A 26,300-nucleotide genomic window follows, 5' to 3' on the forward strand; every position below is an offset into this window, starting at 1 on the left:
CTTGTTAAAACGCAAAACAAGCTGAGGAACGTGATCCCTGGGTAATGGATTACACGACTGCTCGATATCAAATTTTTCAGTGTGTGGGTCTCTAGCCCGATAGGCCCGTGATATGCGGCTTCGTATTGGGCCTCCTACGGGGTACTTCATCATGCTTACTTTGTCGGTTCAGAAAGGTCCTGATTGGTTCAATCAATGAACATTTTACCGTTGCAGCAATCAACAGCCTCATGGACGCTGATTCGTGGCGATTCGGAAAGTGTGGTGTGTGCCAAAACGCAATGCCTACGTGAAACTCTTCCACAGTTTCAACGAATTTCAGTTATCGCAAAGTTTGTGGAGACAAAGTTAAGCAAACTGCACTGGGTTTTTAACAAAAATGACTTGTTGGTACCACCCAAATAATCGGACTGTTGTCTTGAACGCATGGCTTCCGTTCCCCACCCGATCTCTCCCATGCCAAGTCCACTGTCAGTTCTAGATTCCTGTATCAGTTACATGAGCTACCATCTCCAGTACGAAGACATCCACCTCTCCTTTTCTGGATGGTAGCAAGAAAGTGGGAAGTCGGTCGTGGGCTATAGAACAATTGTCAGTCACCGTCCGACTATTATGTTACGTTAGAAAATATATTACGATAGCTGGCAATCAAACCAATAGAAACATGAGGCGGCCGGGTGCAGCACGTTCACTTGAAGCAGACCGTGTCAAAGCCCTATGAGTACGTCGTATGTAATTTTGAATGAACTGAAACATTCTAGTACGGACTGCATGGTTAGTGTTTAATTTCTGGAGGCCAACATCTCCCTACAAGTCCACTGAACAGCTCTCTCCTCGGGACTTTCAGAACCCACCGAGAAAAGACAAGAGTTATTTTCGCTCAAATGAACCGGGAACATTACAAATACTGATCAGTGGGTAATCTGTGTTGAGGAGATGCATGATAAGTAGGAAGACACTTTGCCAATTCTTTTGTCCAATCACACAGAAATAGCAAAGAGAGAAGCAAATAGACAAATGAAAAGTGACGTGGTTCCACAGGCCAATCAAATTTGGAATGCATGATGTGACGATTGTGATATGCGTAGGTGGACTGTCTGGCACCTGGTTGGTTGTCCATTCAAACAGAGCCATAGTGGCGACGACTTCGTCGATTGAAGATGAAGAAGACAATCAAGGCTATTACAATACAGATGGCCAGCGTGATCCCAACTGCGATCGGGATAGTGTTGTCCGCAGGTTGATCAGCACTGCACTGTGACACTGAAAATAGTAACAGAACATCTAAAGGACGATTCAAAAGATGGGGTTACTTTCAGTCAAAAATAGTTATTCATCGTGAGCACCCTGTCCGAATAAAAAAGGTAAAGTAGAATGTGCGGTGTCCATCTTGCTTTGAGAAAATGGTCATCGTCCCGAAAGCGACAGCTCTTCTGCGCTACTTATTTGTCACATGTGAACCTGATAACCTGCTGAATGTGCACAACTGAAACTGAGGTAATTTTGTCACTCAACACCAAGGGGATACTCCTGATTACAGGCTTTTTCTTTAGCACGAAGTGAGAATTCTCCCGTATATTTCCGTCTTTTGAGCATTGCTCAAGTCGGTCATCTTTTCAGACTTAACCATTCAAATGTATGCAAGAGTTATAGAGGTTTTGATGACACCTATGTGTCCAACCTCAGACGTCCAAAGTCCAGGTTTCAGTACACCCAGGAATACACACTGACAATGAGCTCTAACGAGGCCAACACTTCAGTGCTGGTACATGCAAAATAAAACAGAACAGGGAGGAAACTGCCTAGGGGTAAGGCACATGAATAGAAGATCTTACGGGTTCCAAAACTACGTACAAGCGATTATTGGTAGATACCTAATACTCTGGGACAAAAAATTGAAAGGAACTCAATTTGGCTGCTTAGCAACCCGAATACTTGTCATTCACCGAACCGCTTCAAATGAAATACATCCCCTAGTGACGGCAATTTTGACCAAGTGACTACTGTTTGCGAAATATGGTGCTGTTTATTGATCCCGTTTTCCGTTTCAGGAGCCTCGAGCGTCTTCTCTATGGCAGTCCAATGACAACCTAGCCAAAATACTTCCGAAAATGAGTAATATTGGAAAAGTGCTTTGATTTCGATTCCACATAACCCAAAAAGCGGAAATAATTCCTTACTTTCCGGTGAAAAATTTTCTTCTTTAGAATCCATGAATGCCTGCATTTTCGCTTTGGATAATTTCAAGTAGCCTACAGGTGCTTGTTTGTCTTCGGGGATTTTGCGCAACTCCACCTGTTGTTCACTTGCACATTCATAATGTCGGCCAAGCATAGCTGTGAAGACAGGTGTGTTGGAGACAAGTTTCTGTTCGCCTGTCAACAGATATATGGGGTGATCAGTGGCACATTAGGGCGAAGCAGTAAGCAGGCTGAAAAAAAAGGTTGGTGTTCACAGTTTTGTAAGTAGAGTCAAGGTCTTGTCTTAGCGAACTCGTTTGCATACCAATTTGGTTTCGACGAGACACTCACCAAGAATCCAGATGAATATTTCATTTATGATGTTCTCAAATCAAACAATGTGCTGCACCAGGCCACCTGATATTTCAGTTGGTACAATATTCGAGATACCACAATGCATTGTATAGACGTAGTGCACTACTCATAAGGTTGCTGAAAGCTCTTTGACTATACATCTACCCAAATCTAGCAGTTTACAAACCGTCTTCATGCGCGTCACCAGACATCCGCACAAGATACTGAATTGTCCAAATTGGTCAAAATTCAAGTGATCAAAAGTGTCAGGAGGCCGAACAAGAAGCTGTTCCGTATTAGGCAAGAAAGTGTAAGCCTTTTGAAGCGTTGACTGTCAGGCAAATTTGTTGTGCTCATGCACTATTCGTTTAAGACATTACGCTACTCAGAGCCTCCCAGTTATGCTGAATCCTATTCAACATCCAATCATTCGCCGAGATGCCATGGGAGGGCTCTTCAAGTCTAAAATGCGTTTATCATCATCATCATCATCGACAGCATGACAGAACCGGACTACTGCTGTTCTCAGCCTGGTCCATCTGGCACATATCGGTAGGAACTCCCACCAGCGGTATTCCAGACAGCTACAGAAAGACCTATGACTGGTACCGAAGGTTGAGCGAAAGTGTGGCAAGTTCAGAGTCATACGACATGGAACTTAATGACTCAGCTTCACATCATCATAGCTACCAACTGAACATACCAGTGAGGCTCATTCAAAGTGCACAGTGCTGCGCCTCTCTGAACACGTTCACCCAGTACCATAGGTTCATCTCCGCACACACGGACGTCCGCAACCGGTGAGACACCCCAACACGGCAACTTGAATTCGGATGCCTTAAATCAATAGCCGTCCTCATGACAGTATCCAATCACGGGCGGCTACTTAAAAGTGATCGGTGAAGTTTAAACATGCCAGTACCCACTCCCTCAATCTGTGTATGGGCTAGGAGGTGCCGGGCTGTAACAACTACTCCTCAAATACATCTTCGATAGTTTCCTTTAAGCAAAATGTCTCTTCGAATGGTGACGAAACGTCTGTTGGACGAACAGATCAACAGTCACGTGATCAACTACCAGCAATACTATCCGTTACAAACACGAATGTGATTGACCTACTGGGCGTAAGAATGAAACCTATTTGACTGACCTGTTATTTGCTCATTGTTACCAGAGTTCAATAAGTTAATAAATTTCTCGTGAGTGTTCTACCAGGGAGTGAATGTCTTTGATCATTTAAAAATGGAACAAATAGAACGAGGTTTATCACGGAAAAAAAACGACATTCCAACAAGGGCGAATAATTCTAAGCACAGCATGCCATAAAGACGTGACAAAACTGTGATCATAAAAAAGGCAAAAAACTTGTTGTTGACCTATGAGTGAGATGAACTTACCAATTACGGAGGTTTGTTATCAAAACACGGATTCTAAAACCCCGATGCAAGTTTTGAAATGGTATCATCGTTCCTGACAAACGATGAAGCTTATTACATCTGAGTAGAGTCAAGGTCTTAGCGAAATACACTCGTTTGCATACCAATTTGGTTTCGACGAGACACTCACCAAGAATCCAGATGGATATTTCATTTATGATGTTCTCAAACAACTGAATGTGCTGCACCAGGCCACCTGATATTTCAGTTGGTACAATATTCGAGATACCACAATGCATTGTATAGACGTAGTGCACTACTCATAAGGTTGCTGAAAGCTCTTTGACTATACATCTACCCAAATCTAGCAGTTTACAAACCGTCTTCATGCGCGTCACCAGACATCCGCACAAGATACTGAATTGTCCAAATTGGTCAAAATTCAAGTGATCAAAAGTGTCAGGAGGCCGAACAAGAAGCTGTTCCGTATTAGGCAAGAAAGTGTAAGCCTTTTGAAGCGTTGACTGTCAGGCAAATTTGTTGTGCTCATGCACTATTCGTTTAAGACATTACGCTACTCAGAGCCTCCCAGTTATGCTGAATCCTATTCAACATCCAATCATTCGCCGAGATGCCATGGGAGGGCTCTTCAAGTCTAAAATGCGTTTATCATCATCATCATCATCGACAGCATGACAGAACCGGACTACTGCTGTTCTCAGCCTGGTCCATCTGGCACATATCGGTAGGAACTCCCACCAGCGGTATTCCAGACAGCTACAGAAAGACCTATGACTGGTACCGAAGGTTGAGCGAAAGTGTGGCAAGTTCAGAGTCATACGACATGGAACTTAATGACTCAGCTTCACATCATCATAGCTACCAACTGAACATACCAGTGAGGCTCATTCAAAGTGCACAGTGCTGCGCCTCTCTGAACACGTTCACCCAGTACCATAGGTTCATCTCCGCACACACGGACGTCCGCAACCGGTGAGACACCCCAACACGGCAACTTGAATTCGGATGCCTTAAATCAATAGCCGTCCTCATGACAGTATCCAATCACGGGCGGCTACTTAAAAGTGATCGGTGAAGTTTAAACATGCCAGTACCCACTCCCTCAATCTGTGTATGGGCTAGGAGGTGCCGGGCTGTAACAACTACTCCTCAAATACATCTTCGATAGTTTCCTTTAAGCAAAATGTCTCTTCGAATGGTGACGAAACGTCTGTTGGACGAACAGATCAACAGTCACGTGATCAACTACCAGCAATACTATCCGTTACAAACACGAATGTGATTGACCTACTGGGCGTAAGAATGAAACCTATTTGACTGACCTGTTATTTGCTCATTGTTACCAGAGTTCAATAAGTTAATAAATTTCTCGTGAGTGTTCTACCAGGGAGTGAATGTCTTTGATCATTTAAAAATGGAACAAATAGAACGAGGTTTATCACGGAAAAAAAACGACATTCCAACAAGGGCGAATAATTCTAAGCACAGCATGCCATAAAGACGTGACAAAACTGTGATCATAAAAAAGGCAAAAAACTTGTTGTTGACCTATGAGTGAGATGAACTTACCAATTACGGAGGTTTGTTATCAAAACACGGATTCTAAAACCCCGATGCAAGTTTTGAAATGGTATCATCGTTCCTGACAAACGATGAAGCTTATTACATCTGTATGCTCTAAAAAGCTTGAAAAGCATGAAATCTGAGTAGGTAACGGAAAAACCGCACACGCTTATACCAAATAAACACTGTATACGCATTGTTACTGCATCACAGATCAACGTGAAATGGCGAATTATTTGTCTCTTTTTCATTGCCATTCATCAGGCCTGTGTGTTGCTCATCCAGTTGATATAATTCCATTCACACAGAGGATTAATTTCACTCATATGTTTCACGATACAATGTCTGCTTTAATGCAGCCTACTAGCCTGGTGTCCTAAACCAGCTGCAGTCGTTCAGCTGTATCACCCTTTGGGTGCCTAACTGCCATGCCACCCAAAGGTTGCACGAGGGCTGAAATACTGCCAGGCTGCCCAAGCTTAGACAGCGGAGATCGAGATGCAGAGGTCGGTTCGAATCACGGATTTTCCGGTCAGTAAATTCGCACTCTAACCACTGAGCCATTTCGCCACCCGATGTTATAAGTTGATCGGATATGGGACAATCTTTGTGTAGTTTGGTCGGTCACACCTGGATAGAAAGTTGCAATGTCAATTTTCAAGGGAAAACTAGCTGCGTTCCCGCACACCGTGTGGTCATACAGAGTGATAATTCACGCCGGACCTGGTGGCTGCATAACTGCGTGAAAACCCCACGCCACAAGTACGAGCTAACTACTCTTTAGACTTGCCTTGAGACTATTACCTTCTGTATATGAAAAATTGCCCCCGACCCCGTCATTCGGCAGTGGGGAGATCTGTTGACTAGAAGCACCACAGGTTGTTTACGATTGATATATGATTGTAATGACGCCACAACATAGATGACGCGTAAATGCTACACTACGCCCAAGCTTTGCTCTCCGGCCGGTTGGAGCGAATTCTTAATGTGGTTACCTTTGGTTAATTTTCACATTGCGCGTGTATGTCTGTGCGTCCTACAACACGCCATGCTGTGCGCTAAACAAACTAATGATGCATCATTCACAAAGCTACTGGAGAACCTTCAACAGCCCTTCTTGGCCTATGTAGGCGTCGTCTTCGAGTTTCCACTAATTGCGGACAAAGTTGTGGGCATTTGGCGAAACAAACACATTTGCACGCTACACGAGTGTTATTGAGAGACTAGCCGCAGCCTCGTTTATGATGCTCTCCTAGTGAGTATGATAAGAAACGCAGCCTTGTGCTTCAGTCAGTAGTATATTTCAGATACCCCAACACATTTTGTCGACATGACATGACATGACCTAGTTGGAAAGCATCATAAACGAGAGACTCAGTTGAGTCTCTCGTTAGCACAAATAGAGTTTGAAAACAAGCGCATTTCGTCAAAATAACGATGGTTTCACAAACGCCTTACGACCATTGATTTTCCCGAAAACCACTGATTGATTTCGGATACAGTGGCCTCATCTTAATTATCACTTCAACGAAGAAGTAGAAAAGCTTTTACTCCTGAAAGGTTACGAACTTCTCAATGCCTTCCAAAACCGCAAAATGAGTAGCGTTTCGGTCTCAGAGGATTCTTAATATGCCGTAAAACTATTTTGGTTCTAACAACCTCTAGAGCAGTGGCTCTCATCCTTTCTATTCGCATGCACACTTTTCAGTTCATGGGCCAAGGCCATCCTATCCTGTGATGCGGTGTGACGTAAACGACCACAGTCAATATTATGAAACGCTATCACGCTTTAAAATTAATGAAAGATACACGCAAAACATGGAACAAAAACGAGAGCAAACCGCCAAAATCGGTCACATCCCCCCTTAATCCTACTTTCCGACCGGCACCCTGGGGTTTCGACGCTTCAGACATTTGATTTTTCAGTGCCCGTTTGAGGAAGGCATTTTAGGCATTGATACATCTGAGTTGGACTTCTCTACGTACAAACGAAAATTGAGACGCCACCTAATACTCGCATGAATGGGCATGAAATGATCTTGCCTATTTGCAACAACTCTGAATAAAGGTTGTCACGACTGATTCCACCAATGGCTAAAGAGGAACTTCCAACTGTCTAAACGAATGTCACACTGTGGGCGCACAAAACCGAGTTTCAAAAGTAAACGACAAAGCACACACACTAGGAATTTGATCAGCACCGTCAGTGACACTGAAACACTATTACGGTATCCATTCTCCTTTTTTTAGTTTGCCGGCTCTGGTTCAATACGGGGCATTTGAGTTCTAAACTCGAGATAGCTATTTATCAAACCTATGATTAGTTTTGCTTTGTTGTACCGGGAACTTCAAACGCGTCATTGGATGCGCTGAGAAAATGCAAACTGTTACGAGGGCCAGACCAAATACAGCATATTTCATCGTATATGATGTTCATTATCGTTCGACACTAAACTATAGCGCGTTTGCGTGCCTCTTACAAATGTATTGACAATTTTTTCTTCAGTTCCACGGATGCGTTCTCAATTTCTCACTTCACTCGATCCATGATGCCGAACAATCGTGTTATTCTAAGCCGACATATAAGTTCAATGAACTGATGTCCATACATGTTTGTAGAACGGTCCACTAATCAGATATCTCGGGGAGAAAAACCAATCCTCCTAATCAGGCGGCCCGGGAAAGGCATTGATTTGTTGAACTATCAATTTTCCCACTTGCTGTTTCGAGAGGAAGGAAGGCAGGTATTTGGTAAGTATCCTGGAGCAGAAACCGGCCAGGCTGTATTCTTCTGACTTAACCGCAAGATGTTTATCTTGGGCTTTAGAAAAATCTATGCCGTGACTTCGGCTGTCATGGGCTCGCTTTTCTCAGACCGCACCAACCCCATCGACCGCATTTTCCTTCACTAGTAAAAAACAACAATTTATGTTGCTACCCGTTGGAAATTTCTGTTTATTTGGGTGTACGTCGCACTTTGAATCGTCGCCTTTGAATCTCGGCGATATCCATCATTCGTTTCAAACTCCGGGAACTCACAGCGGTTGATGAACCCTTGTGACCCTCAAATATAGGTAGGAAGTACTGTTTTACGTTGGTGCTCCTTAGTTTCTGGTTAGTTACGAGTGACAGGAAGGGACACTTATCTGAGGTAAACTAAAAATCTGATTGGCACTGTGCCAGTGGAGACAAGGAAAATATCTTCACTTGATGCTGCCCTTTTTGAATTCATTGTATGCCAAAAGCCGAGAAGCACTGTATGGCTGTTCCGTCCCAACTTGGAATCATCAGTAGTATACTTTTTACGAATCCCCAAAGGTTCCGAACTCTCAAACTCCCGATTAAATTTGGTCACCTCAAATAGGATGTGGTGCCATTCATCCTTGAATCAAGGAAGTCATATCACTTGGTCCTCGAGCGACGGAAGGAAGAATACTCCACACGACATTCCGTCTAGGAAGTCATCAATTGAGGAAACACGTAACCACGTGATTGCTACATCCTGTGTAAGGACGTGTTCGTCACACTACCCCCACTGTCGGATAGCTCAAGCATTAACCACCAATAGAGAATTGTGAGTTCAAATCACCCTGGAGGTCCGTGAGTTGCACAATGACTATGATTGGCTTTTCGGCATAGAATGACTTCAATTACATGATGAAGCCTTTAATGAAAAAAAAACCATATCTCCCCATAAAAAATCTCACTTACCAAGCAATCCAACCAGCCAACTCACGCTGCTGTATGTAAGCTACTTATGGTGACATTCCTGCAGATCCATGTGTATCCTCCATTCAAGAATAATGAAAAATCTTCAAACAAACGGAATACAACTTTTATACCCCGAGAGGTATTCAGCTATCAGTGTTATTCACGGTACGTTGTGACGTTGATGCTTGATTTTGTTGTCTGAGGAATGTCTGGAATAGCGAAAACCATTCTGCACTCACTCAGTACGAAACATGTTCTCTCAGTTCTGTCGATGGTAAATCGAGTTCGAATGTCCTCAGCTGGACTACAAGAAAGACGAGTGACCTTGATGGTCTTTCCCATCTCGGGCAGTAACTCAGTAAAGAGAAAAGATTCGAAAGTTTCCTTGTCACAACTGACCTGCTTGCGTATTTCGCCTGCTTACTTACCGACATATGTAGCACAACACTCTCAACAGGAATGGAAATCTTAGAACTGAGGACCTCCGCGATACGACATCAGACAACAGTCATTCACCCAAGTACTTCTGATGGTTCACCAACTCAGAATTTTCATGGTGCCCTTAGCGTACTGACGGAAAAAATACGTTGTCATGTGACTTGGCAAGCAGTGAGTTCGTGATGAGACCAGACACAGTGACAGGATTTCGGGGTTTTCTTCGAAACATACCACCCCCTCCTGGTATTGTGTCATTTGATGATTCAGTACTGAACGTGGCGGATCAAACCTCAAGTTTCGGGCATCGATCAACCTAGTCTGAAGCTCAGTTTAGGTGTGACAAAGAATTCCACTGTCCAGCTAAAGGAGGACAAAAGTTCACAAAAAATAAAGTTGTGTTTAATCTAGACCAATGCTGTGGAACAAAAATGGTGATTTGAATGTATCTAAAATGCCAATATTCACCAAGACCACTATAGCGCATAACTCGTGCGTAGCTAGTCCGATGACCTAGAAACGAAGAATGAAGTCATTGAGCTAGCTGGCAGGTGGAACTCAAAACTGAGTCACTCAACACACACACACACATACACACATAGTTATGTGAAAAAAAGTTCTACAAATTGTGCAAGAGCGTTTCTCAGCTTGGTGTGCTAGTCCGCTAGGCGGAGAGGCTCTTCTAGGAGAGACAGACTTTCATCTTGCCTGGGTTGTCATAGCTGATGGTTTACTGAAGCCCCAAACAAGCACACGGAAGTGCAGAAATTACCCGATCTCAGAGGACTCCCTTTGACAACTCAGGGGAATCTCAGCAGGTGGATGATAATCTGGAAATTAGTTTTGACAGTAGGATAGTTTGACTTGCATGAAATGCGACGGTACGTCATTATCACTTACCCAGTACCTTGACACCTGGGAGTATGGACTCATCGGCCACCACTGTGAGCTCCATTGAGTTCAGTGTATAGTAGTTTTGTGCATTCACTTTCATTGACGAGTTGGTTTGTTTGAAATCCAACTCCAGGGACCAAGTGTCATTGAGTCCACTCTGAGGAAACCAGCTCAAAACTAATCGTCCACCACAGTCACTGGTCGACTCCACCGACACATTTGTTGGAGTGAAAGTTTTTTTCGCGGTCTTTTCATTGGCATTCTGTCGGTACAACGTAGACAATGAGTCCAAAAGGTTTGTAACTGATCGGTCGAACAATGAAAAAGTAATCTAAAGTAGACTGGTACACACGACAGAACTGTTTACGTTTGAGACAAGTAAAACGTATGTGAGCAACATCTTCAAAAGAATCGCAACGCGACGCAGTGATAGGAAAACCTCATGACATGTCTGTGGACGTCTCCTGAAGGAAGGATTGAAGTAATGCTACAAGAATCAAAACTAAACGTCCGGACTGCGTACTTCATACCACCTGAGTATGCGATCTGAGTAAAACTTCACACCTGGTTAAATCTCTATTTCATTTGTAGAGATATCGCTAGATCCTAGAAAAACCCATTATTCTGATGCAGTCCTTCCTCAGTGAGTCTCACTGAATAGGCACGTGACCTTCTGAAGGACAGTTTACTATACGTAACCACAGCATCGCGATCCGAATAATCTGACCCACTGGCTGACAAACTTTGTTTTACACTTGAATCTCCGTCTTACTGTTTCATCATGTAATTCGAATTTGAATGTTTGGATAGTTCGGTCCAAATAGTTGATGTGACCCTGAGATAGTCGGTTAGTTGACAAGCCGCTGGCTTGGCATGAGTAACCTGATGACCAAGCCAGGACTTAAAACCAAAGTGGGGCCCGGATACCTAGTAGTCTATATGGAAGGCTTCCATTTCGACCAACCGCACCTGAATCCACACATGGAAGCTTTAAAGTTAGCTACACCTATAAATCAGCTGCACTGCTTATACACGTGTTGTATCATCTGTAATGAGGTAGAGGTGCGTTTAACAGCTGTTAACATCCAATTAGTGCCTTACGGGTTGGAAGGTGCTTTACACCTGCAAAGTGCAGAAACTTCTTGCAAGATTGGGTGGACTTGAGTCCTAACCTCATGCTAACGGGTGAGTCGATTCAGGTAGTAGAAAAATTCGTCTACTTGGGCAGCTGTATCAATCCAGGTGGTCTCGCAAAGATTAGATTTCCATCCGGATGGGGAAGGCCAGAATAACTTTCGTGAACCTGTATCTCCTGTGGCGTAGATGTAATATGAGCTAACCTAGCAAGGGTTGAGGGCACAGTGCTGCGGTGCGCTCCATATTATTATACAGGTCAGAAACCTGGTCGCTGCGCGCTTAGGACACCAAAAATGTTTTAGTGTTTTACCATGGACGCCTGCGGTGCGTTGCCGGGGTCTGACGAACTGACCTGATAAATAATGTTAAAGTAAGTCAAGTGGTGTTCAGAAGAAACAATTCGCTCATGATAGATGGATTGATCACACTCCACAGGCTGCTTTGGATTGGTCACATGCTCCGTGTGCTGATGACCGACTTTCTTGGACAACCCTTTCCGGTAGATCGCACAAAGGGTGAAAATGAGAGACGGGAGGTCAAGCAGTGACCTGTCAGCGGAGTATAGAAGCCAGTACCAGCTACTAACTGGTCCTCCGGGTTGGGGTTTGGGACACGTGTGGCGAGGTGTTCCGTAAAAATTTCCGCATTTCAAGCCCAACACCGCCGCTGCATTGCGACTAGGCTTTTGAGCCAAAGGCTTTGATTGGGGATCTTAATCATCCTCTTTTCGCCCAACCATGTGAAGGGTGGAAGAGAGCCAGAGGCGGTCAAACAATGACTTGGCAGCGAAGTATGAAGGCCATTACCAGCAAACTCAGCTGCGCTGGTCACTGCCGTCTTCCTGGATGGGGACCCCGAGACGGGCCACATCAATGGCTAGAGACATTATCAGACATGGCCCAGTCACGCCCTCAATGGCGCTCGTGCATCAAAGCTATTGCCTTCAATGCATAGCTCCTTTTCCAACCGCCCCCCGCTTGACAACTCACTGACAGTGCTGGATTTATGCACCAATTTACCAGCTNTTTTTGGAGCTTATCACGACATGACTTGACCTATCCGGCAGCGAATCATCAGCACTTGTGCACCGATGTTGTGCTACAGATGATGATGATGATGATGATGATGATGATGATGATGATGATGATGATGATGATGATGATGATGATGATTAATCATCCTCCTGCTTGGGTATGGGTGCTATGGCAGTATCCCAGCCCCCGTACAACCGCGACATTTACAGCTAACGATAAAATACTTTCTATTGCCAGAAAACCCAGATGCGCTGGTCATAGCCATATCTCTGAATGGAGACCCCGAAACCGGACAAATCAAGGGTTACAGACAATGTCAGACGTGGTCCAGTCACACCCTCAGTGGCGCTCCTCATGCATTCAAGCTGCCGCCTTTATTCCATCCTCCCGATTTCCCCAACAGAACGTCCAGTGACACCCCTGTATTTGTGCATCAATTATACTAGCTGTCTACCCCACCTCAAGCCATTGGTGAACGAAACTGTGGCGGCCAAAACCACTGTAAGGCAGGTCTGCGGTTTTATGTTCAGTTAAAGATGAGGATGATGACTGCTACTCCATAAAAATAATTGAAATATTCTCCATGCGCATCATGTCGTGAATTCACTTGGACGAACTAACGGCGCGGATATTTCTTGGAAAACGCCTAGTGTTCCGGAAACTGGTGATTTTCAAACGTACTGTTTATGTCATTTGGGTTTGACAAACGGTTACTGTGTAAGCCACACACCAGCTCAAATTGACTGATTGGATAAATGAACTTCCAAAGAACACCAGCACTCGTGGAGAGCTATTAGAATGTAGACCAATTCAAGGAGGCCTTTAGCAGATGCACACATAAATTACTGTTTTTTGCACTTTACGTTTGAGATGGTGTCTTTAGTCGCAACGATCCGATAGAGTTTATCGAACAGTCATTTCAAAACTGTACATTTTATTATCGAATCAATATAGTAATCTGAATTCGCTAAAAACTGTGCTAGAAATGCACCCTTTTTGGACATCGCGGTCTTATGTGAAACGACGAATAGACCGAAACAGGTGGTCCAAGGGATTTGTGGCAGTTTGGATCTAATCTACTGGTACAATTAGATAAAGGGCTCAGGCTGGAAAGCCTGGGCATGTCAGAAAAATATTTTTGAAGACCAATCCTGAATTAAGGTGTTAGATGGGTGCAGAATCACACAGGAATTTACACCGTAACCACCGTAATATTCGACTGGCACAAACATGCACAAACGTTCCAGCCTTCTAACTTGTTTCATTGTTTTTTTCGTCAGCCAGACTGTCGGTCCGGCCTTTGATCAATCAGCCTTCGCCCTCAAACAAGTTTCGGCTGATACTCTGGACCTAACAGTTTGTAACACTACTGTACTGGTCACAAGCATTACGAACAAACAACGGTGACCAAGGGTAAATCAAGAAGGAAAAACCGTCAAGAAACCGTAATAGTGTGCAGCCTGGTGTGATAAATTGCTGTGGCAGAAAAAAGCTTTGCTTAGAAAAAATTGGACGATAGAATGAAAGCCTTAAAGTAGTACCACGGAGTACCATCAGTTTTACTGTAAATTGGGGTACTTCTACGTTTGGTATATCATGACTGCCCGCATCCTCAACCTTGTTTTCGCTGCTCGTAGGCCAGTGGTGGAGGGCTCGCTGTTGCCTCTCTTTGAGTACTTCTATTCTTCCAATATCACTCCAGTGGGAGGCATTTAGCCACAGCACGAATGCTTCCATTATAACGTCATTGAATAAGCGACGCTCTGTTCATTAATGTTTTGCATACTGGCAATATCAATCCCCCTTTCATATGGTTTCCTCAGCCATCAATCGACCGCCACTCATCAGACTTACGAATTTACTGGACTGTAATGTCATCATCATCATCATCATTGTCAGCTGTAAGAACCGCGTACTCGTCGTACAGTGGTTGTAGCTGCCGCAGTTTTGTTCACTGTACCGTACTGTGAGCTATTGAACGCACTATCATGTGCCAGCCGTCTTGATTTTGAGGCCGGTAGCTGGAATTCTACGTGATTTAGTGGCAGGTCAGGCAAACAAGCAAAAATTTCGATGCCACTGTTTTTACAAGGCTCTACAGAAGACCCTACCAACATTCCACAACAATCAGAGCTGCCCAGGTATATCCCACCGCTTATTGGAAATAACTCGACTTAATGATAACCTCCATATTTATTTGCTTACTCCGCCTATGTACTTTCAATCTCCAATTGTTATGCTTGTCTGTATCTGCCTTGACCTTGCCGCAAAGACCGTAACGTCTGACACCCGTGCATTAGCAGTAACACCTGAAAAATGCAATATCGTGATTCGCGAGGGGCGATCGGTAAGATAAATCGATAGTTTTAGAGTAATTATCTGAAGCTCGGTCAGCTCTGTCGGTAGTTTGACCGATAGACACAGTGTATGTTCCCTTTGAAGAGAGTATGCTACTTTTGGCTTCGGAAAGTCTTGTCCGTGGATCTCAGTGGTCATGTACTACACTGTGGAATGTGTTTTTATACAGTGCCAAGAAAACGAATCCACAATACGTCTATGTTTTCCTTGAATAATGCGACAGACATCCATCGCATCCAGCACCAATAACTGCAGTGTCACATGTTACACATACTGAGTTGTAGATGAGCTGTTTCCGAGCCAAATTCTATTGAATAAACAAAGGAACGGTTGGCGCATAGTTTTGCCAAAAGGAAAGCAATGTAGTACAAACGGTATATGTTGGAGAAATGACCCTGTTCTCAGGATTCATTTACGTTATCAGCTCCATACATGGATGGAGACAAAACATGATAATATGGCGAGCCAGCATCCGGAACGTTCGCGCTACCAGCTTCCACTGAAATCATACCAGGTTGTCGGAACTTTAAGCACATTTGACCTGCTGCTGCGGTCATATCAAGGTTATATCAAGTACTCCAAGGCTTCAGGTACATAGCATGAAAACCTCTGTTTGCTTAAGACGAGACGCATCCCTTGCTTTTCCGTATAAGCTGAAGATATTCTTACCTGCTTGTTTTGATCACACCCCCAATTATTCCATTTTCGGGTAGGCCACCAGTGTAAAGCGGTTTACTGAATCAATAAATCCGTTTCTACTTCTATAGCTAACTAGAACGCTTTCCTCTTTTAAGATGCGTCTGATGATATTCGAATTCAACTGGCTTCTGGAAGCTGGCATTTTTCGTCTGTCACAAAGACCATATACCTTGCCATACACATACTCGAAAAAAGGATACCGCTTACTGGTGTTATTGCGGAAATAATGAAGATCTCAGTCAGATCAACATTTTTGACTTGGTGCGAATTTAGCTCATTTATTTATCGTGAGAGGCATTGCAACATTATTTGGCCCCTTGAAGTTGTTTTGAATGGTGTTTCAGCCTATTAAACTCGCCTTCCACCTGTCTATCGATGCCACTGTTTGTGAATCGGATATGGCAGTCTCTAGCTCCAGTCACAGATAGCACGCATAGTATTTCTGGAAGTATTTCAGAAAGCCATAGCCAGCTTGTTGCTTTTGAAGCCCCCGAAAGCGTAGTTGAACGTTATTTGCTCCACTTTTTTGGTTATGTCAGTGGCCTGATCTTAGAAAATTTAGAATCTGCTAGTTTTGCTTTTCGAGCACCCGGATTCGGCTATTTTATGGTCTTCTGATCTATTAGCGTTGGTTTGTTCCTCCGTATGCGCACAATTTACACATGGTAGCGGGAGAAGGCGGCGGGCTCTTGTGATTATAAACTATTTTAAACGAATGAAAAGAGGATTTCGCCTGAGCCATCTTATTTCTCGAACAAAATCGAAACTGGCAACATGCATCTGCACGAGTGCTTCTGACCAATGTTTTAAGGGCGTCGCACTGCTATCACTACACTCCACTACCTTTCCTTTGGTGCTGTCTTTCGGACACCAAAGAAAGTTACAGTGTGTCCGACACTAATCTCCTTTCATCTATTAGTTCATCCGTCAGTTACAGCCTACAGAATAAAACAAGTCTTGGACCTAGGCAAGTTACGTCTTTGAACTAAATTCCAGCTTTACTTTTAGCTTGAAGGGTGCCTTGTCATAAAACGATACCGCCAGTAACCACGCGCGCTGTGAAAAATCACAGCTTTAACTGACCTTGTCCCTACGCCCCCGGCTAAGAAATAAACGTCACTTTTAGACTCCAAACGCAGCACTACGCGGAAAGTAAGTAGAATGTTCGTTTTGTTGTACTCAACAGGACATACTATACCTTTTCTGACGTTTTACAGGGTGTAACAAGATGTTTGTGAATTCGATGCCTTCAATATGTGTGGTTGCCCCTCCTATTTCTAGAAGAACGTTGCTCTGTTTACCCACTTTAATTTGCTTTGTGTTATCGCCAATTTCCATACGCAAACTTGTGAAACCGAACAATTTTATCGCCTTTAGTGTAGAAGAGAGTGCCGATGACCCATATTTTAGCCGGTTGTCGGGTTGTTTGATGAGCTTGACGATTTTGTTGCAAACTGTTTGTCGCCAACGGAGGTGACATCATCAATGCGTTGTTGGGAATCGACATAATATTGTGTGAGTGCACAATTCTTGACATTCCAAAGCAGTATGATTACGTGAAGCGGACAAACTCTAGGATGCAAGCTTAGCAACACGCCTTTAAAGTGGTGAATAATGATGATTATGAGGTTTTTTGAATGTAGACTAATCAACGCTAAAAAATATTAATACACCAGTTCACAATCATGTGTTAATAATGTGTTGTTAATTCGGTTCGACAAACCGCACAGAATGGCCACAGTGCACAGTAACGAGAAGCACAAGAGTGATGATGGCCGACCTTGGAGCCCGGAAAATAACACTAGACCATTATTTCAACCTCAGGTTGTGAAATCAAAACTGTGTGCTAAATAGTTGAAAACTCGTCCTGGACCATTGAACACTGATGTTGACACTGGATAACTCATATTCTCCTCAGCTCCATACTTGTGATGAAACAGGTAGTATTGTGAAAATAGGCTGTTTTACAATCAATGGCCAACCACATTTGTGAGCGCGACCCAAAACTCCAGAAGCGATAATGTATCATCAGTTGCTCTCAGCTGACATTAGACTCTATCAAAATGAACCAGAATAGGGAAGAACTTTACTTCAAAACCACGGGACCACTAAAGCAAACGTTGTTTTTTCAATCCAGTCACTGAGACAAATTATGTAGTATCAGGAAGCCAAACGGCAAGGCTCAGTAGAGTAAAATAACCAGGGGTGAACATTTTTTATAAAAACCACACAACCTAGCCTGTTCTGTACTTCATAAAATAAAGTCATAAAATCTTAATGGAATTATTCTCAAGTGAACAAATCTAATGAGAGTACCGATAAACATAAAATGCGCTAAGCCCTCAAGGTGTGTGCCCAAGGAATCAACCGGTGATGAGAGTCGCACTCGAATGTTTACGGAGTCCTGTTGTCAATGCCATTGTGAATATGTGCTTAATTGAAGGCCGCCAAATGCAGCCTAAATGTGGTGCCATTCACAATGTGAATAAAGCAGGTAGAGTAGTGAGAGTACAACCTGCCTGTATAAAACATCTACCTAACCTGATATGCTGGGCAAACTACTGTGACAACCAATTTGGTAGTCCATAGAAACATAAAATCCCAGTTTTTTCAGCCAAACAAGTGAATCAGTCCAGATAAAATCCATCTAAAAATTCCAAAAACGATTACAAATGTAATACAAACATCAGAACTTGGGCTCTTCCTTTGTCTGCTAGTCAAATGTGTTGTACCTGGATGGTGAAAGCTGACGTCTGTTGTCCCAACTTAGAAGGGATGTCAGATAGTGTTCTAGTAAATGTAGTAAAGAGGATTTTTTACGACAAGGCCAGAAGGAGCGCAAGGCAACCACAAACCCGCTCCGTCCCAAAGTTCTCTTTTCAGAGTACAGTGAAAGCAGTGTAGAAGACCGCAGGGTTGACTAGCTACGAACAGACCACCTTGATTTTCAGAATGTCCCAAGTTCAGCGGACCACCAGTTAACAGTCTTACACCAGAGGGTCTGTGATACTGGCTACCGAATACAAGAGTCCATGTAGGAGAAAACGATACACATTGAGCTTGGCATAGCTCAGATTTGTAGCCTTTTTTGATGCACTGTGTGCGGTTCCGGCCTTAATATTTTGAGGATGTCGCTTTTCTGTAAAAAACTAGGTAAATACTGGGTTTACTGGTGTTGCCATATATAGGAATATTAAGTATATTAAAATCGCACAACTTGAAACGAATACAGCTTAAAGGTAAAAAGTAAAAATCGAACTTCCCAAGTCACCCATGGGTTTCTTGTAGAACTAAGAGAGGAAAACTGCCATAAATTTCAACAAAATCCCATCAAAAGTGAGGTTGGATCGAGATCAGGGTCAATATTTTTTCTCAAAGACTAGTGCATTCTTTGGATAGCCTTTTGAAGGCGTTTGGGACTTAGATGCAGAACCTTCCAAATAAGGGGGCTTAAATTGAAACAACAAGCCGGAATTATTTTGTCCCGGTCATTGGGTAGATTGCCTAGGAGCACACAAGGCCGCAAGCAAAGCGAAGATAGCCTGTGGGTTCATGACCTTCTGCACCTGGAACCTAGTTTAGCTTAACCCAACTAATCCTTCAGAAACGCTGATGGATGACTGGTGTTCATTGCTTCAGTTGTCGATGGTATGGAGGCCTAAGTTGATGCCCAGTCCGCTGAGGTTGTGAAATTTACTGTGACAGACTCTGGGTACGAGTGTATGCATTATTCCATGGACATGCCGTTCGAACGTGAGGAGAACCGAGTTTTGAACCAAGGTCCTCTCTGGACCAATCTGAGAACACAGTGAAGCTAGTTGTTTAAGTACTTTTACTCTTCATGGAACAACATCTAATTTTGATCTAGTAAACTGACAACATCGTTGACACAGAATGTTTGGTGGAGTTTTCAACCTCTCCTCCAGATCTCGCATGTACTTGACGTGCTGTTGCTTCTAAAAAGTCAACTATTTGGTTGTTCAGCTATTGTGACGGATGCTAAGGAAACATCCTAAATGTTTTACAAAGGGTCCTGCTGTAAACAACACTTATGATCATCAAACCAGAGAGTACGACAAAATATATCTTGAACCCTCAGTACGTTTTGCTTCATTGAAAAACTGGACCAGTTTGTGATAATCACTAGTTGACAAGAAGGAGTTCGTAGAAATGCGGAAAATGTCCTTGGCAAATACATCCAATCAATCAGACGACTAGAGCGATATACCGCAAAAGCGTCTATGCTTCTCAAGTAATTTATACTCTTGATCAATAGCAGATCATTGGACGAATTTCGTAATTTAAGACGTTTCACTTTTAATGTTAGGACAAAACCAAGGCTATCTGTAATTAGTGATACGAAGTTAATAGAATTTATGGTTTCCGGACAGTGTGAAGCCTAATCAAGTTTTCTGATAAATCAGTGAGCACTGTTTACAAAGGTCGATTCGACGAAAATTCAGATAGTTCTCCTTAATATACAGTATAGTAAAAAAATTCCATACTGATAATTGGGTGCCCCCTTCCACCAAAGTTGCTTACCTCGATGTGACTGTTCATTTTTCAAAATTAAAATTAGCCGACAGAGAACGCTCAACCAGACGGACAGTTAGAGAATTGTTGAAGAGAATAGCAGCATTGTTCTTCTACGCCAAATAAGGAATGAGGAGTTGAGAAATTGCGGATAAATTGTATGACTAGCTAGCTCAATATTCTCGGTGTAGATGTTGCCCGAGGTGCTTAAACACTTATCCAGACTTATTTCCAAACCGCACAGAAAGTACTTGCCGCATGCAGTGAACTGCGCACTGAATCCGCACGACTACCTGTGTCAAGTACTAGTGGTCTTGTGCCGTGACTGCCTGTTACCACCTAGGGTGTCCAAAGCGCAATACTCAAACCTAGCTGATGCTTTACGTTATAGTAAGATATAATAGGTGTTAAATGCGCAATACTCAAACCTTACACTGGATGATGCTTTACGTTATAGTAAGATATAATACCTACGTTCCCTCATCGAAGCCAGCATGCATAAAATTATGACGATATGAGGTGTGATGGCTTAACACGTAATCAATCGTTGAAGAATCTGACCTGCGAGGGCCATGCCACGAAGGTGTTTGTCCGTATTCAGTAGCATATCGCACCTTTTTGTATCACACGAGTGAAATTCGTGCTATCCAAGTGCTAACTACATGCAAACATTGGCCTAATTTTCGAAGGAATTTGGTCACAAGTCCATCAAAAATCAAATGGCATCGATGGATTTGGGATATCAAGGGAAAATGCGGCCGAAAGTGTGGTGGATAACAAGAATATTTTTAGTAAGAAATTTCCATCAATATGAGTTTCTCCTATCGCATACTGTCTATTCACACAATGGTGAGTTAAGCTGAGGTTTTTCGCTAGATGAGCGTATGGTTTCTAAAGGGTAGGCATCAACGATACCAATGGCTGTGGTTGTAGTTTTCAGTGACCAGAATGAAAAGTCCAGTCCTACTGCGCTTCCTTTTTTAGTCACTAGAGAGTTACCCATTCATGACCGGTTACCACACTCGTGAGGATCTCAGACTTCCATCCGGGCGGCTCATACGCAACAGTGCACTACTAGAGAAGATCACTTGAAAAAAGGAGTGCGTTGAAATCGCTTCAAATGATTCACATTGAGTACTAATAATATCTCGTCTGAGTAATTGTTACTTTGGGCACTGAAGCAACAGTGGTCATTTTGTATCCGCTGTAGCCATATTGTCCGGGGCACTGAACCCATGTTGTGCGAAAAAGGTTACCAAACAATGTAAACTTCTGTGCATAAGATGGGCATTAAACCACACGCTCGCATGTTGCAAACACTGGCAGTTCATCTCAGTCAAGGTTTTTCAGCCCAGACCTCCGGTCTCAGGAGGCAACGTGTGGTTACATCTCACCAGTTAGGTCTATGATGCTTGAAGCTTGCGATGACTGTGTATTCACAACATAGGTGACCACCATGTCGATTTTTCACTATAGTATCCCAGTTATTTGGCTTTGTATATTAGCTCTATCGACCTCAGGGGATCTAGTTAGTTGCTGCGCAACACACAAATAACAAACACGCCACCGGTGGTACAGATTGCGAAGCTAACCAGTATACCGGTCAACTTCGCAAGTATAGCATGGACACGACAACAGAAGAGTAAAAGAAACCCAGAGACACGTTCTGAGTTGAAAGTTTTATACTATTATGAGAAGGAGCTCAGAAGTACAGCAATCTCTTCAAAGACCTGAAAGCTACATCCATCGCAATCAGAAAAATCTCAAGAATTTTTTTTCTGACAAGAATTAGGGAAGATGGTGCGATCAATATTCGCAGAAATGAAGTTTATAGGAACTCACATCCACAGCATAGACCAAGTCCAGTTTCATTAGGAATTCTGTCAATAAGCAGTAGGATTCACCGTTTTTAACGGAGTATCTGGGAGCGGTCTCTTGCGCGAAATCAGCATTTGCATAGGGCAAACCGAAGAGTAATAACACTTGGATAGTTGCTGTTGCAACGATTGCTGCAAACGAGAGTTGAATACAAGCAACTACAACATACCTAATTTTCCACACATATGGATCAGCGAAGATGGAAATATGTTCAATTTCGTGCGAAAATTCAGCAGGCTTGAGCGACGCATTAAAACTGCAACACTTATATGTGGTCCAGTTCCGCTCACATGTGAACCTAAGTATCAATCTGTGGTAGTTGAGTAGCCGAAAAATGTGCGACGTTCGTCGATACTATTGGCATGTTAAGTACAATGGACATAAGATACGTATTATACCTAATGAGTCAGAATCATAAGCAGGTGTCAAACACTTCGTCCATAATCTCGAACACGATGTAAAATTCCTCTTGCTTAGCGATAGACAGTACAAGAGGAGCTTTTCCGTCAGGAAAAGAAAAAATTATGATTTTCACGTTATCCTCCTCATTTCCAGCATTTTTTTCTCCCTTCACAGTTTTTGCTTTCTTCCTTATACATGTATTTCTTCTACTTTCTACTTTTACCCGATTTACCCTTCCCATTTTCTATCGGGGTTTTTGAGTTGCCTCGCAGGGCATCTTACGGGAGTTTATGCATGACACGTTCATCCTATTCACACACTGTGAATCCAGTATATAAAGATTCCGTGTTTATAATTGGGTGGTTTCTAATATTTCTTCTCCGTTCTACGTTTAAGGGTGACAGGTGAGCTCACGTTAGCCGCCAAAAGTAAGAGGTTGTTCCGGGGGCCGCCCTCTGAGATGAATGGATTGTATTCACGATGGTGAAAGATCATTTCTGGTACGGACACTCTGACGCTCACTTAGTCCTTAGAGAGGAAACGGAGGTTCCCCTTGTCTAATACTATGGCATTCATAGTGACTTGAAAAGATCTCATTAAGGTCCTGTGTCAGCTTCCCCTGTTGGAAGAGTTAGAAGTTTATCACCTTTAGTCTATCGGAATAATCGAGACCTGTTATGTCCACCATTAACCGGTGTGTCATACTTTGTACTCTTCCGAAGCAAGCAGAAGCTTTTGCAGGACGAAGACCAAGTCCGCGCATGGTGTTCTGACTGAAGGCCCAAAGTGTCTTCGAAAACGAGTGAGAATGCTTCGAATTTTATCCATTCTGCAGCTAGCGAAGCTTGTGATGCAACAGCACAGACAATTCTGATTCTGAATGCACGTAGATGAAGGGTGATTTCGTCCTTCGCTTTCGTATTTTTTGCATGGTTCACGCCCCAGAAGGCTCACAACTAAGCTGCAGTCCCAGGCCCAGTACGAGAGCTAAATTCTGGTATGGTAATGAGCTTCTCTTAGTTGCTTCGGATCTCCAATTTTTTTTCTGTTAAAGTTCATTGGAATTCATCATTCTGGAGGCTGAGTTTGGCTTTATTTTCGGCGACAAATCACACTCATCGAAAAGGGGTGAGGCCAGGACTTGATCAAGTTTGTGGCGATTGATTTTAGCGGACGATAGCTTTTCCGAGGCCGGCGATATGAGGCACCGGCCGCTGTTGGGAGAAAACACATGTCTCTCAACCACAATTTATGGTCAGTAGAGAGCAAAATTCCAAATGGGTTTGCCAGGATGGTGCGGAGTACAATACTGAAAAGACAAAATCGCGGGTACTCGAAGGACCGCTGATGTGCCTGAGGTCAAGAAGCCATGCAGATCCTTACTCCAGACTGATGAGTGCACAGGGGTGGCCCCAAACAATGCAATGGTTGATCGAGAACGTTCTCACTTCACAAACCACCCCTAAGCCTGCTTCGGTGGATCAAGCCAAAGTTCCTCGACGTGTTAAAGATGTTGCGATTCACCTTGCTTGATTGCAGTGCATATGAAGTTATTGAAAGAAAAGTGAACTAGACTGGCTAACTATATTCAGGCTAACAGGAAACCGTGTGGGCATGGGTGCGAATGGACGCTCCAGATTTAAACTGGTTGCGCAATTCAACAGTTGATTTTCTGTGCGAACTTATAGGGAGGGTCTGACACATGGTCTATAACTGTCAGGCCAGCACAGGTCCCGCCCTTGTTTTGGGAGCTATAAGCTCTCAATAGATACTTAGCCGGTGATAGATAAAAAGCTTGGGAACTCAAAGCTGTCAATTCACGATGGTGAAAGATCATTTCTGGTACGGACACTCTGACGCTCACTTAGTCCTTAGAGAGGAAACGGAGGTTCCCCTTGTCTAATACTATGGCATTCATAGTGACTTGAAAAGATCTCATTAAGGTCCTGTGTCAGCTTCCCCTGTTGGAAGAGTTAGAAGTTTATCACCTTTAGTCTATCGGAATAATCGAGACCTGTTATGTCCACCATTAACCGGTGTGTCATACTTTGTACTCTTCCGAAGCAAGCAGAAGCTTTTGCAGGACGAAGACCAAGTCCGCGCATGGTGTTCTGACTGAAGGCCCAAAGTGTCTTCGAAAACGAGTGAGAATGCTTCGAATTTTATCCATTCTGCAGCTAGCGAAGCTTGTGATGCAACAGCACAGACAATTCTGATTCTGAATGCACGTAGATGAAGGGTGATTTCGTCCTTCGCTTTCGTATTTTTTGCATGGTTCACGCCCCAGAAGGCTCACAACTAAGCTGCAGTCCCAGGCCCAGTACGAGAGCTAAATTCTGGTATGGTAATGAGCTTCTCTTAGTTGCTTCGGATCTCCAATTTTTTTTCTGTTAAAGTTCATTGGAATTCATCATTCTGGAGGCTGAGTTTGGCTTTATTTTCGGCGACAAATCACACTCATCGAAAAGGGGTGAGGCCAGGACTTGATCAAGTTTGTGGCGATTGATTTTAGCGGACGATAGCTTTTCCGAGGCCGGCGATATGAGGCACCGGCCGCTGTTGGGAGAAAACACATGTCTCTCAACCACAATTTATGGTCAGTAGAGAGCAAAATTCCAAATGGGTTTGCCAGGATGGTGCGGAGTACAATACTGAAAAGACAAAATCGCGGGTACTCGAAGGACCGCTGATGTGCCTGAGGTCAAGAAGCCATGCAGATCCTTACTCCAGACTGATGAGTGCACAGGGGTGGCCCCAAACAATGCAATGGTTGATCGAGAACGTTCTCACTTCACAAACGACCCGTAAGCCTGCTTCGGTGGATCAAGCCAAAGTTCCTCGACGTGTTAAAGATGTTGCGATTCACCTTGCTTGATTGCAGTGCATATGAAGATATTGAAAGTAAAGTGAACTAGACTGGCTAACTATATTCAGGCTAACAGGAAACCGTGTGGGCATGGGTGCGAATGGACGCTCCAGATTTAAACTGGTTGCGCAATTCAACAGTTGATTTTCTGTGCGAACTTATAGGGAGGGTCTGACACATGGTCTATAACTGTCAGGCCAGCACAGGTCCCGCCCTTGTTTTGGGAGCTATAAGCTCTCAATAGATACTTAGCCGGTGATAGATAAAAAGCTTGGGAACTCAAAGCTGTCAACCCATCCATCAAGGTCACTCGGGCAACATACGTTACCGGTTCTAAAGCAGCCGTTTTAGCGGGATGAAGTGGACGGACAGACAGATCGTACGAAGTGACTTGCACGTGGCTATCGGAACAGCAACACGCACTGAGCCTCGTCTTAACTTGTATCCCTCTGTCTGGTGCGTTTGTTCAAGTGGTTCAAAAGCTTTCACGATAGAATTCCTGGTTTGGTAAAAAGTGAAGCACCCGGTTCATACATTGCACCCTTAAATTTTGCGCTGTCTGCTTAGAGGCTTTGAGCGTTGACCGAACATTCAAGGCGGCCAGAAAGGGGGTAAAAAAAGTGGGTTTACGGGATTTTAGGGTCTTGTGTGTGAGTTGTCATGTATATTTCCCAGAGCTTCAAGTTAGGGGCCCATACCAGTCCAAGGGGCTTAGGTGGCGGTTGAATGCAGAAAAGCCACCTCAGTGGAGAAAGACATTGGGCAGGTTGGGCCTTTTTGCGGGCCAGAATAAACACAGCATCATCCACGGCAAAACGTTGGCGTCATCCCGCTCGCAAGGCGGTCTCATCAGCCGAAA

At 43.6% G+C, this 26,300-nt stretch overlaps 1 protein-coding gene across 1 annotated transcript; it reads right to left on the minus strand.

Annotated features, from left to right (window-relative positions):
* Positions 1 to 857: 857 nt before the first annotated feature.
* Positions 858 to 22,424, minus strand: T265_00936 (hypothetical protein; the record flags this gene model as incomplete). Its single annotated transcript, XM_009164831.1, has 5 exons — positions 858 to 1,263; positions 2,181 to 2,375; positions 10,541 to 10,865; positions 22,138 to 22,304; positions 22,343 to 22,424. 5 exons carry the CDS (start codon positions 22,422 to 22,424, stop codon positions 1,121 to 1,123), a joined length of 912 nt encoding a protein of 303 aa, XP_009163095.1.
* Positions 22,425 to 26,300: the final 3,876 nt, after the last annotated feature.

Source organism: Opisthorchis viverrini (genome assembly GCF_000715545.1).
Source record: "Opisthorchis viverrini unplaced genomic scaffold opera_v5_9, whole genome shotgun sequence".
Taxonomy (NCBI): Eukaryota; Metazoa; Platyhelminthes; class Trematoda; order Opisthorchiida; family Opisthorchiidae; genus Opisthorchis; species Opisthorchis viverrini.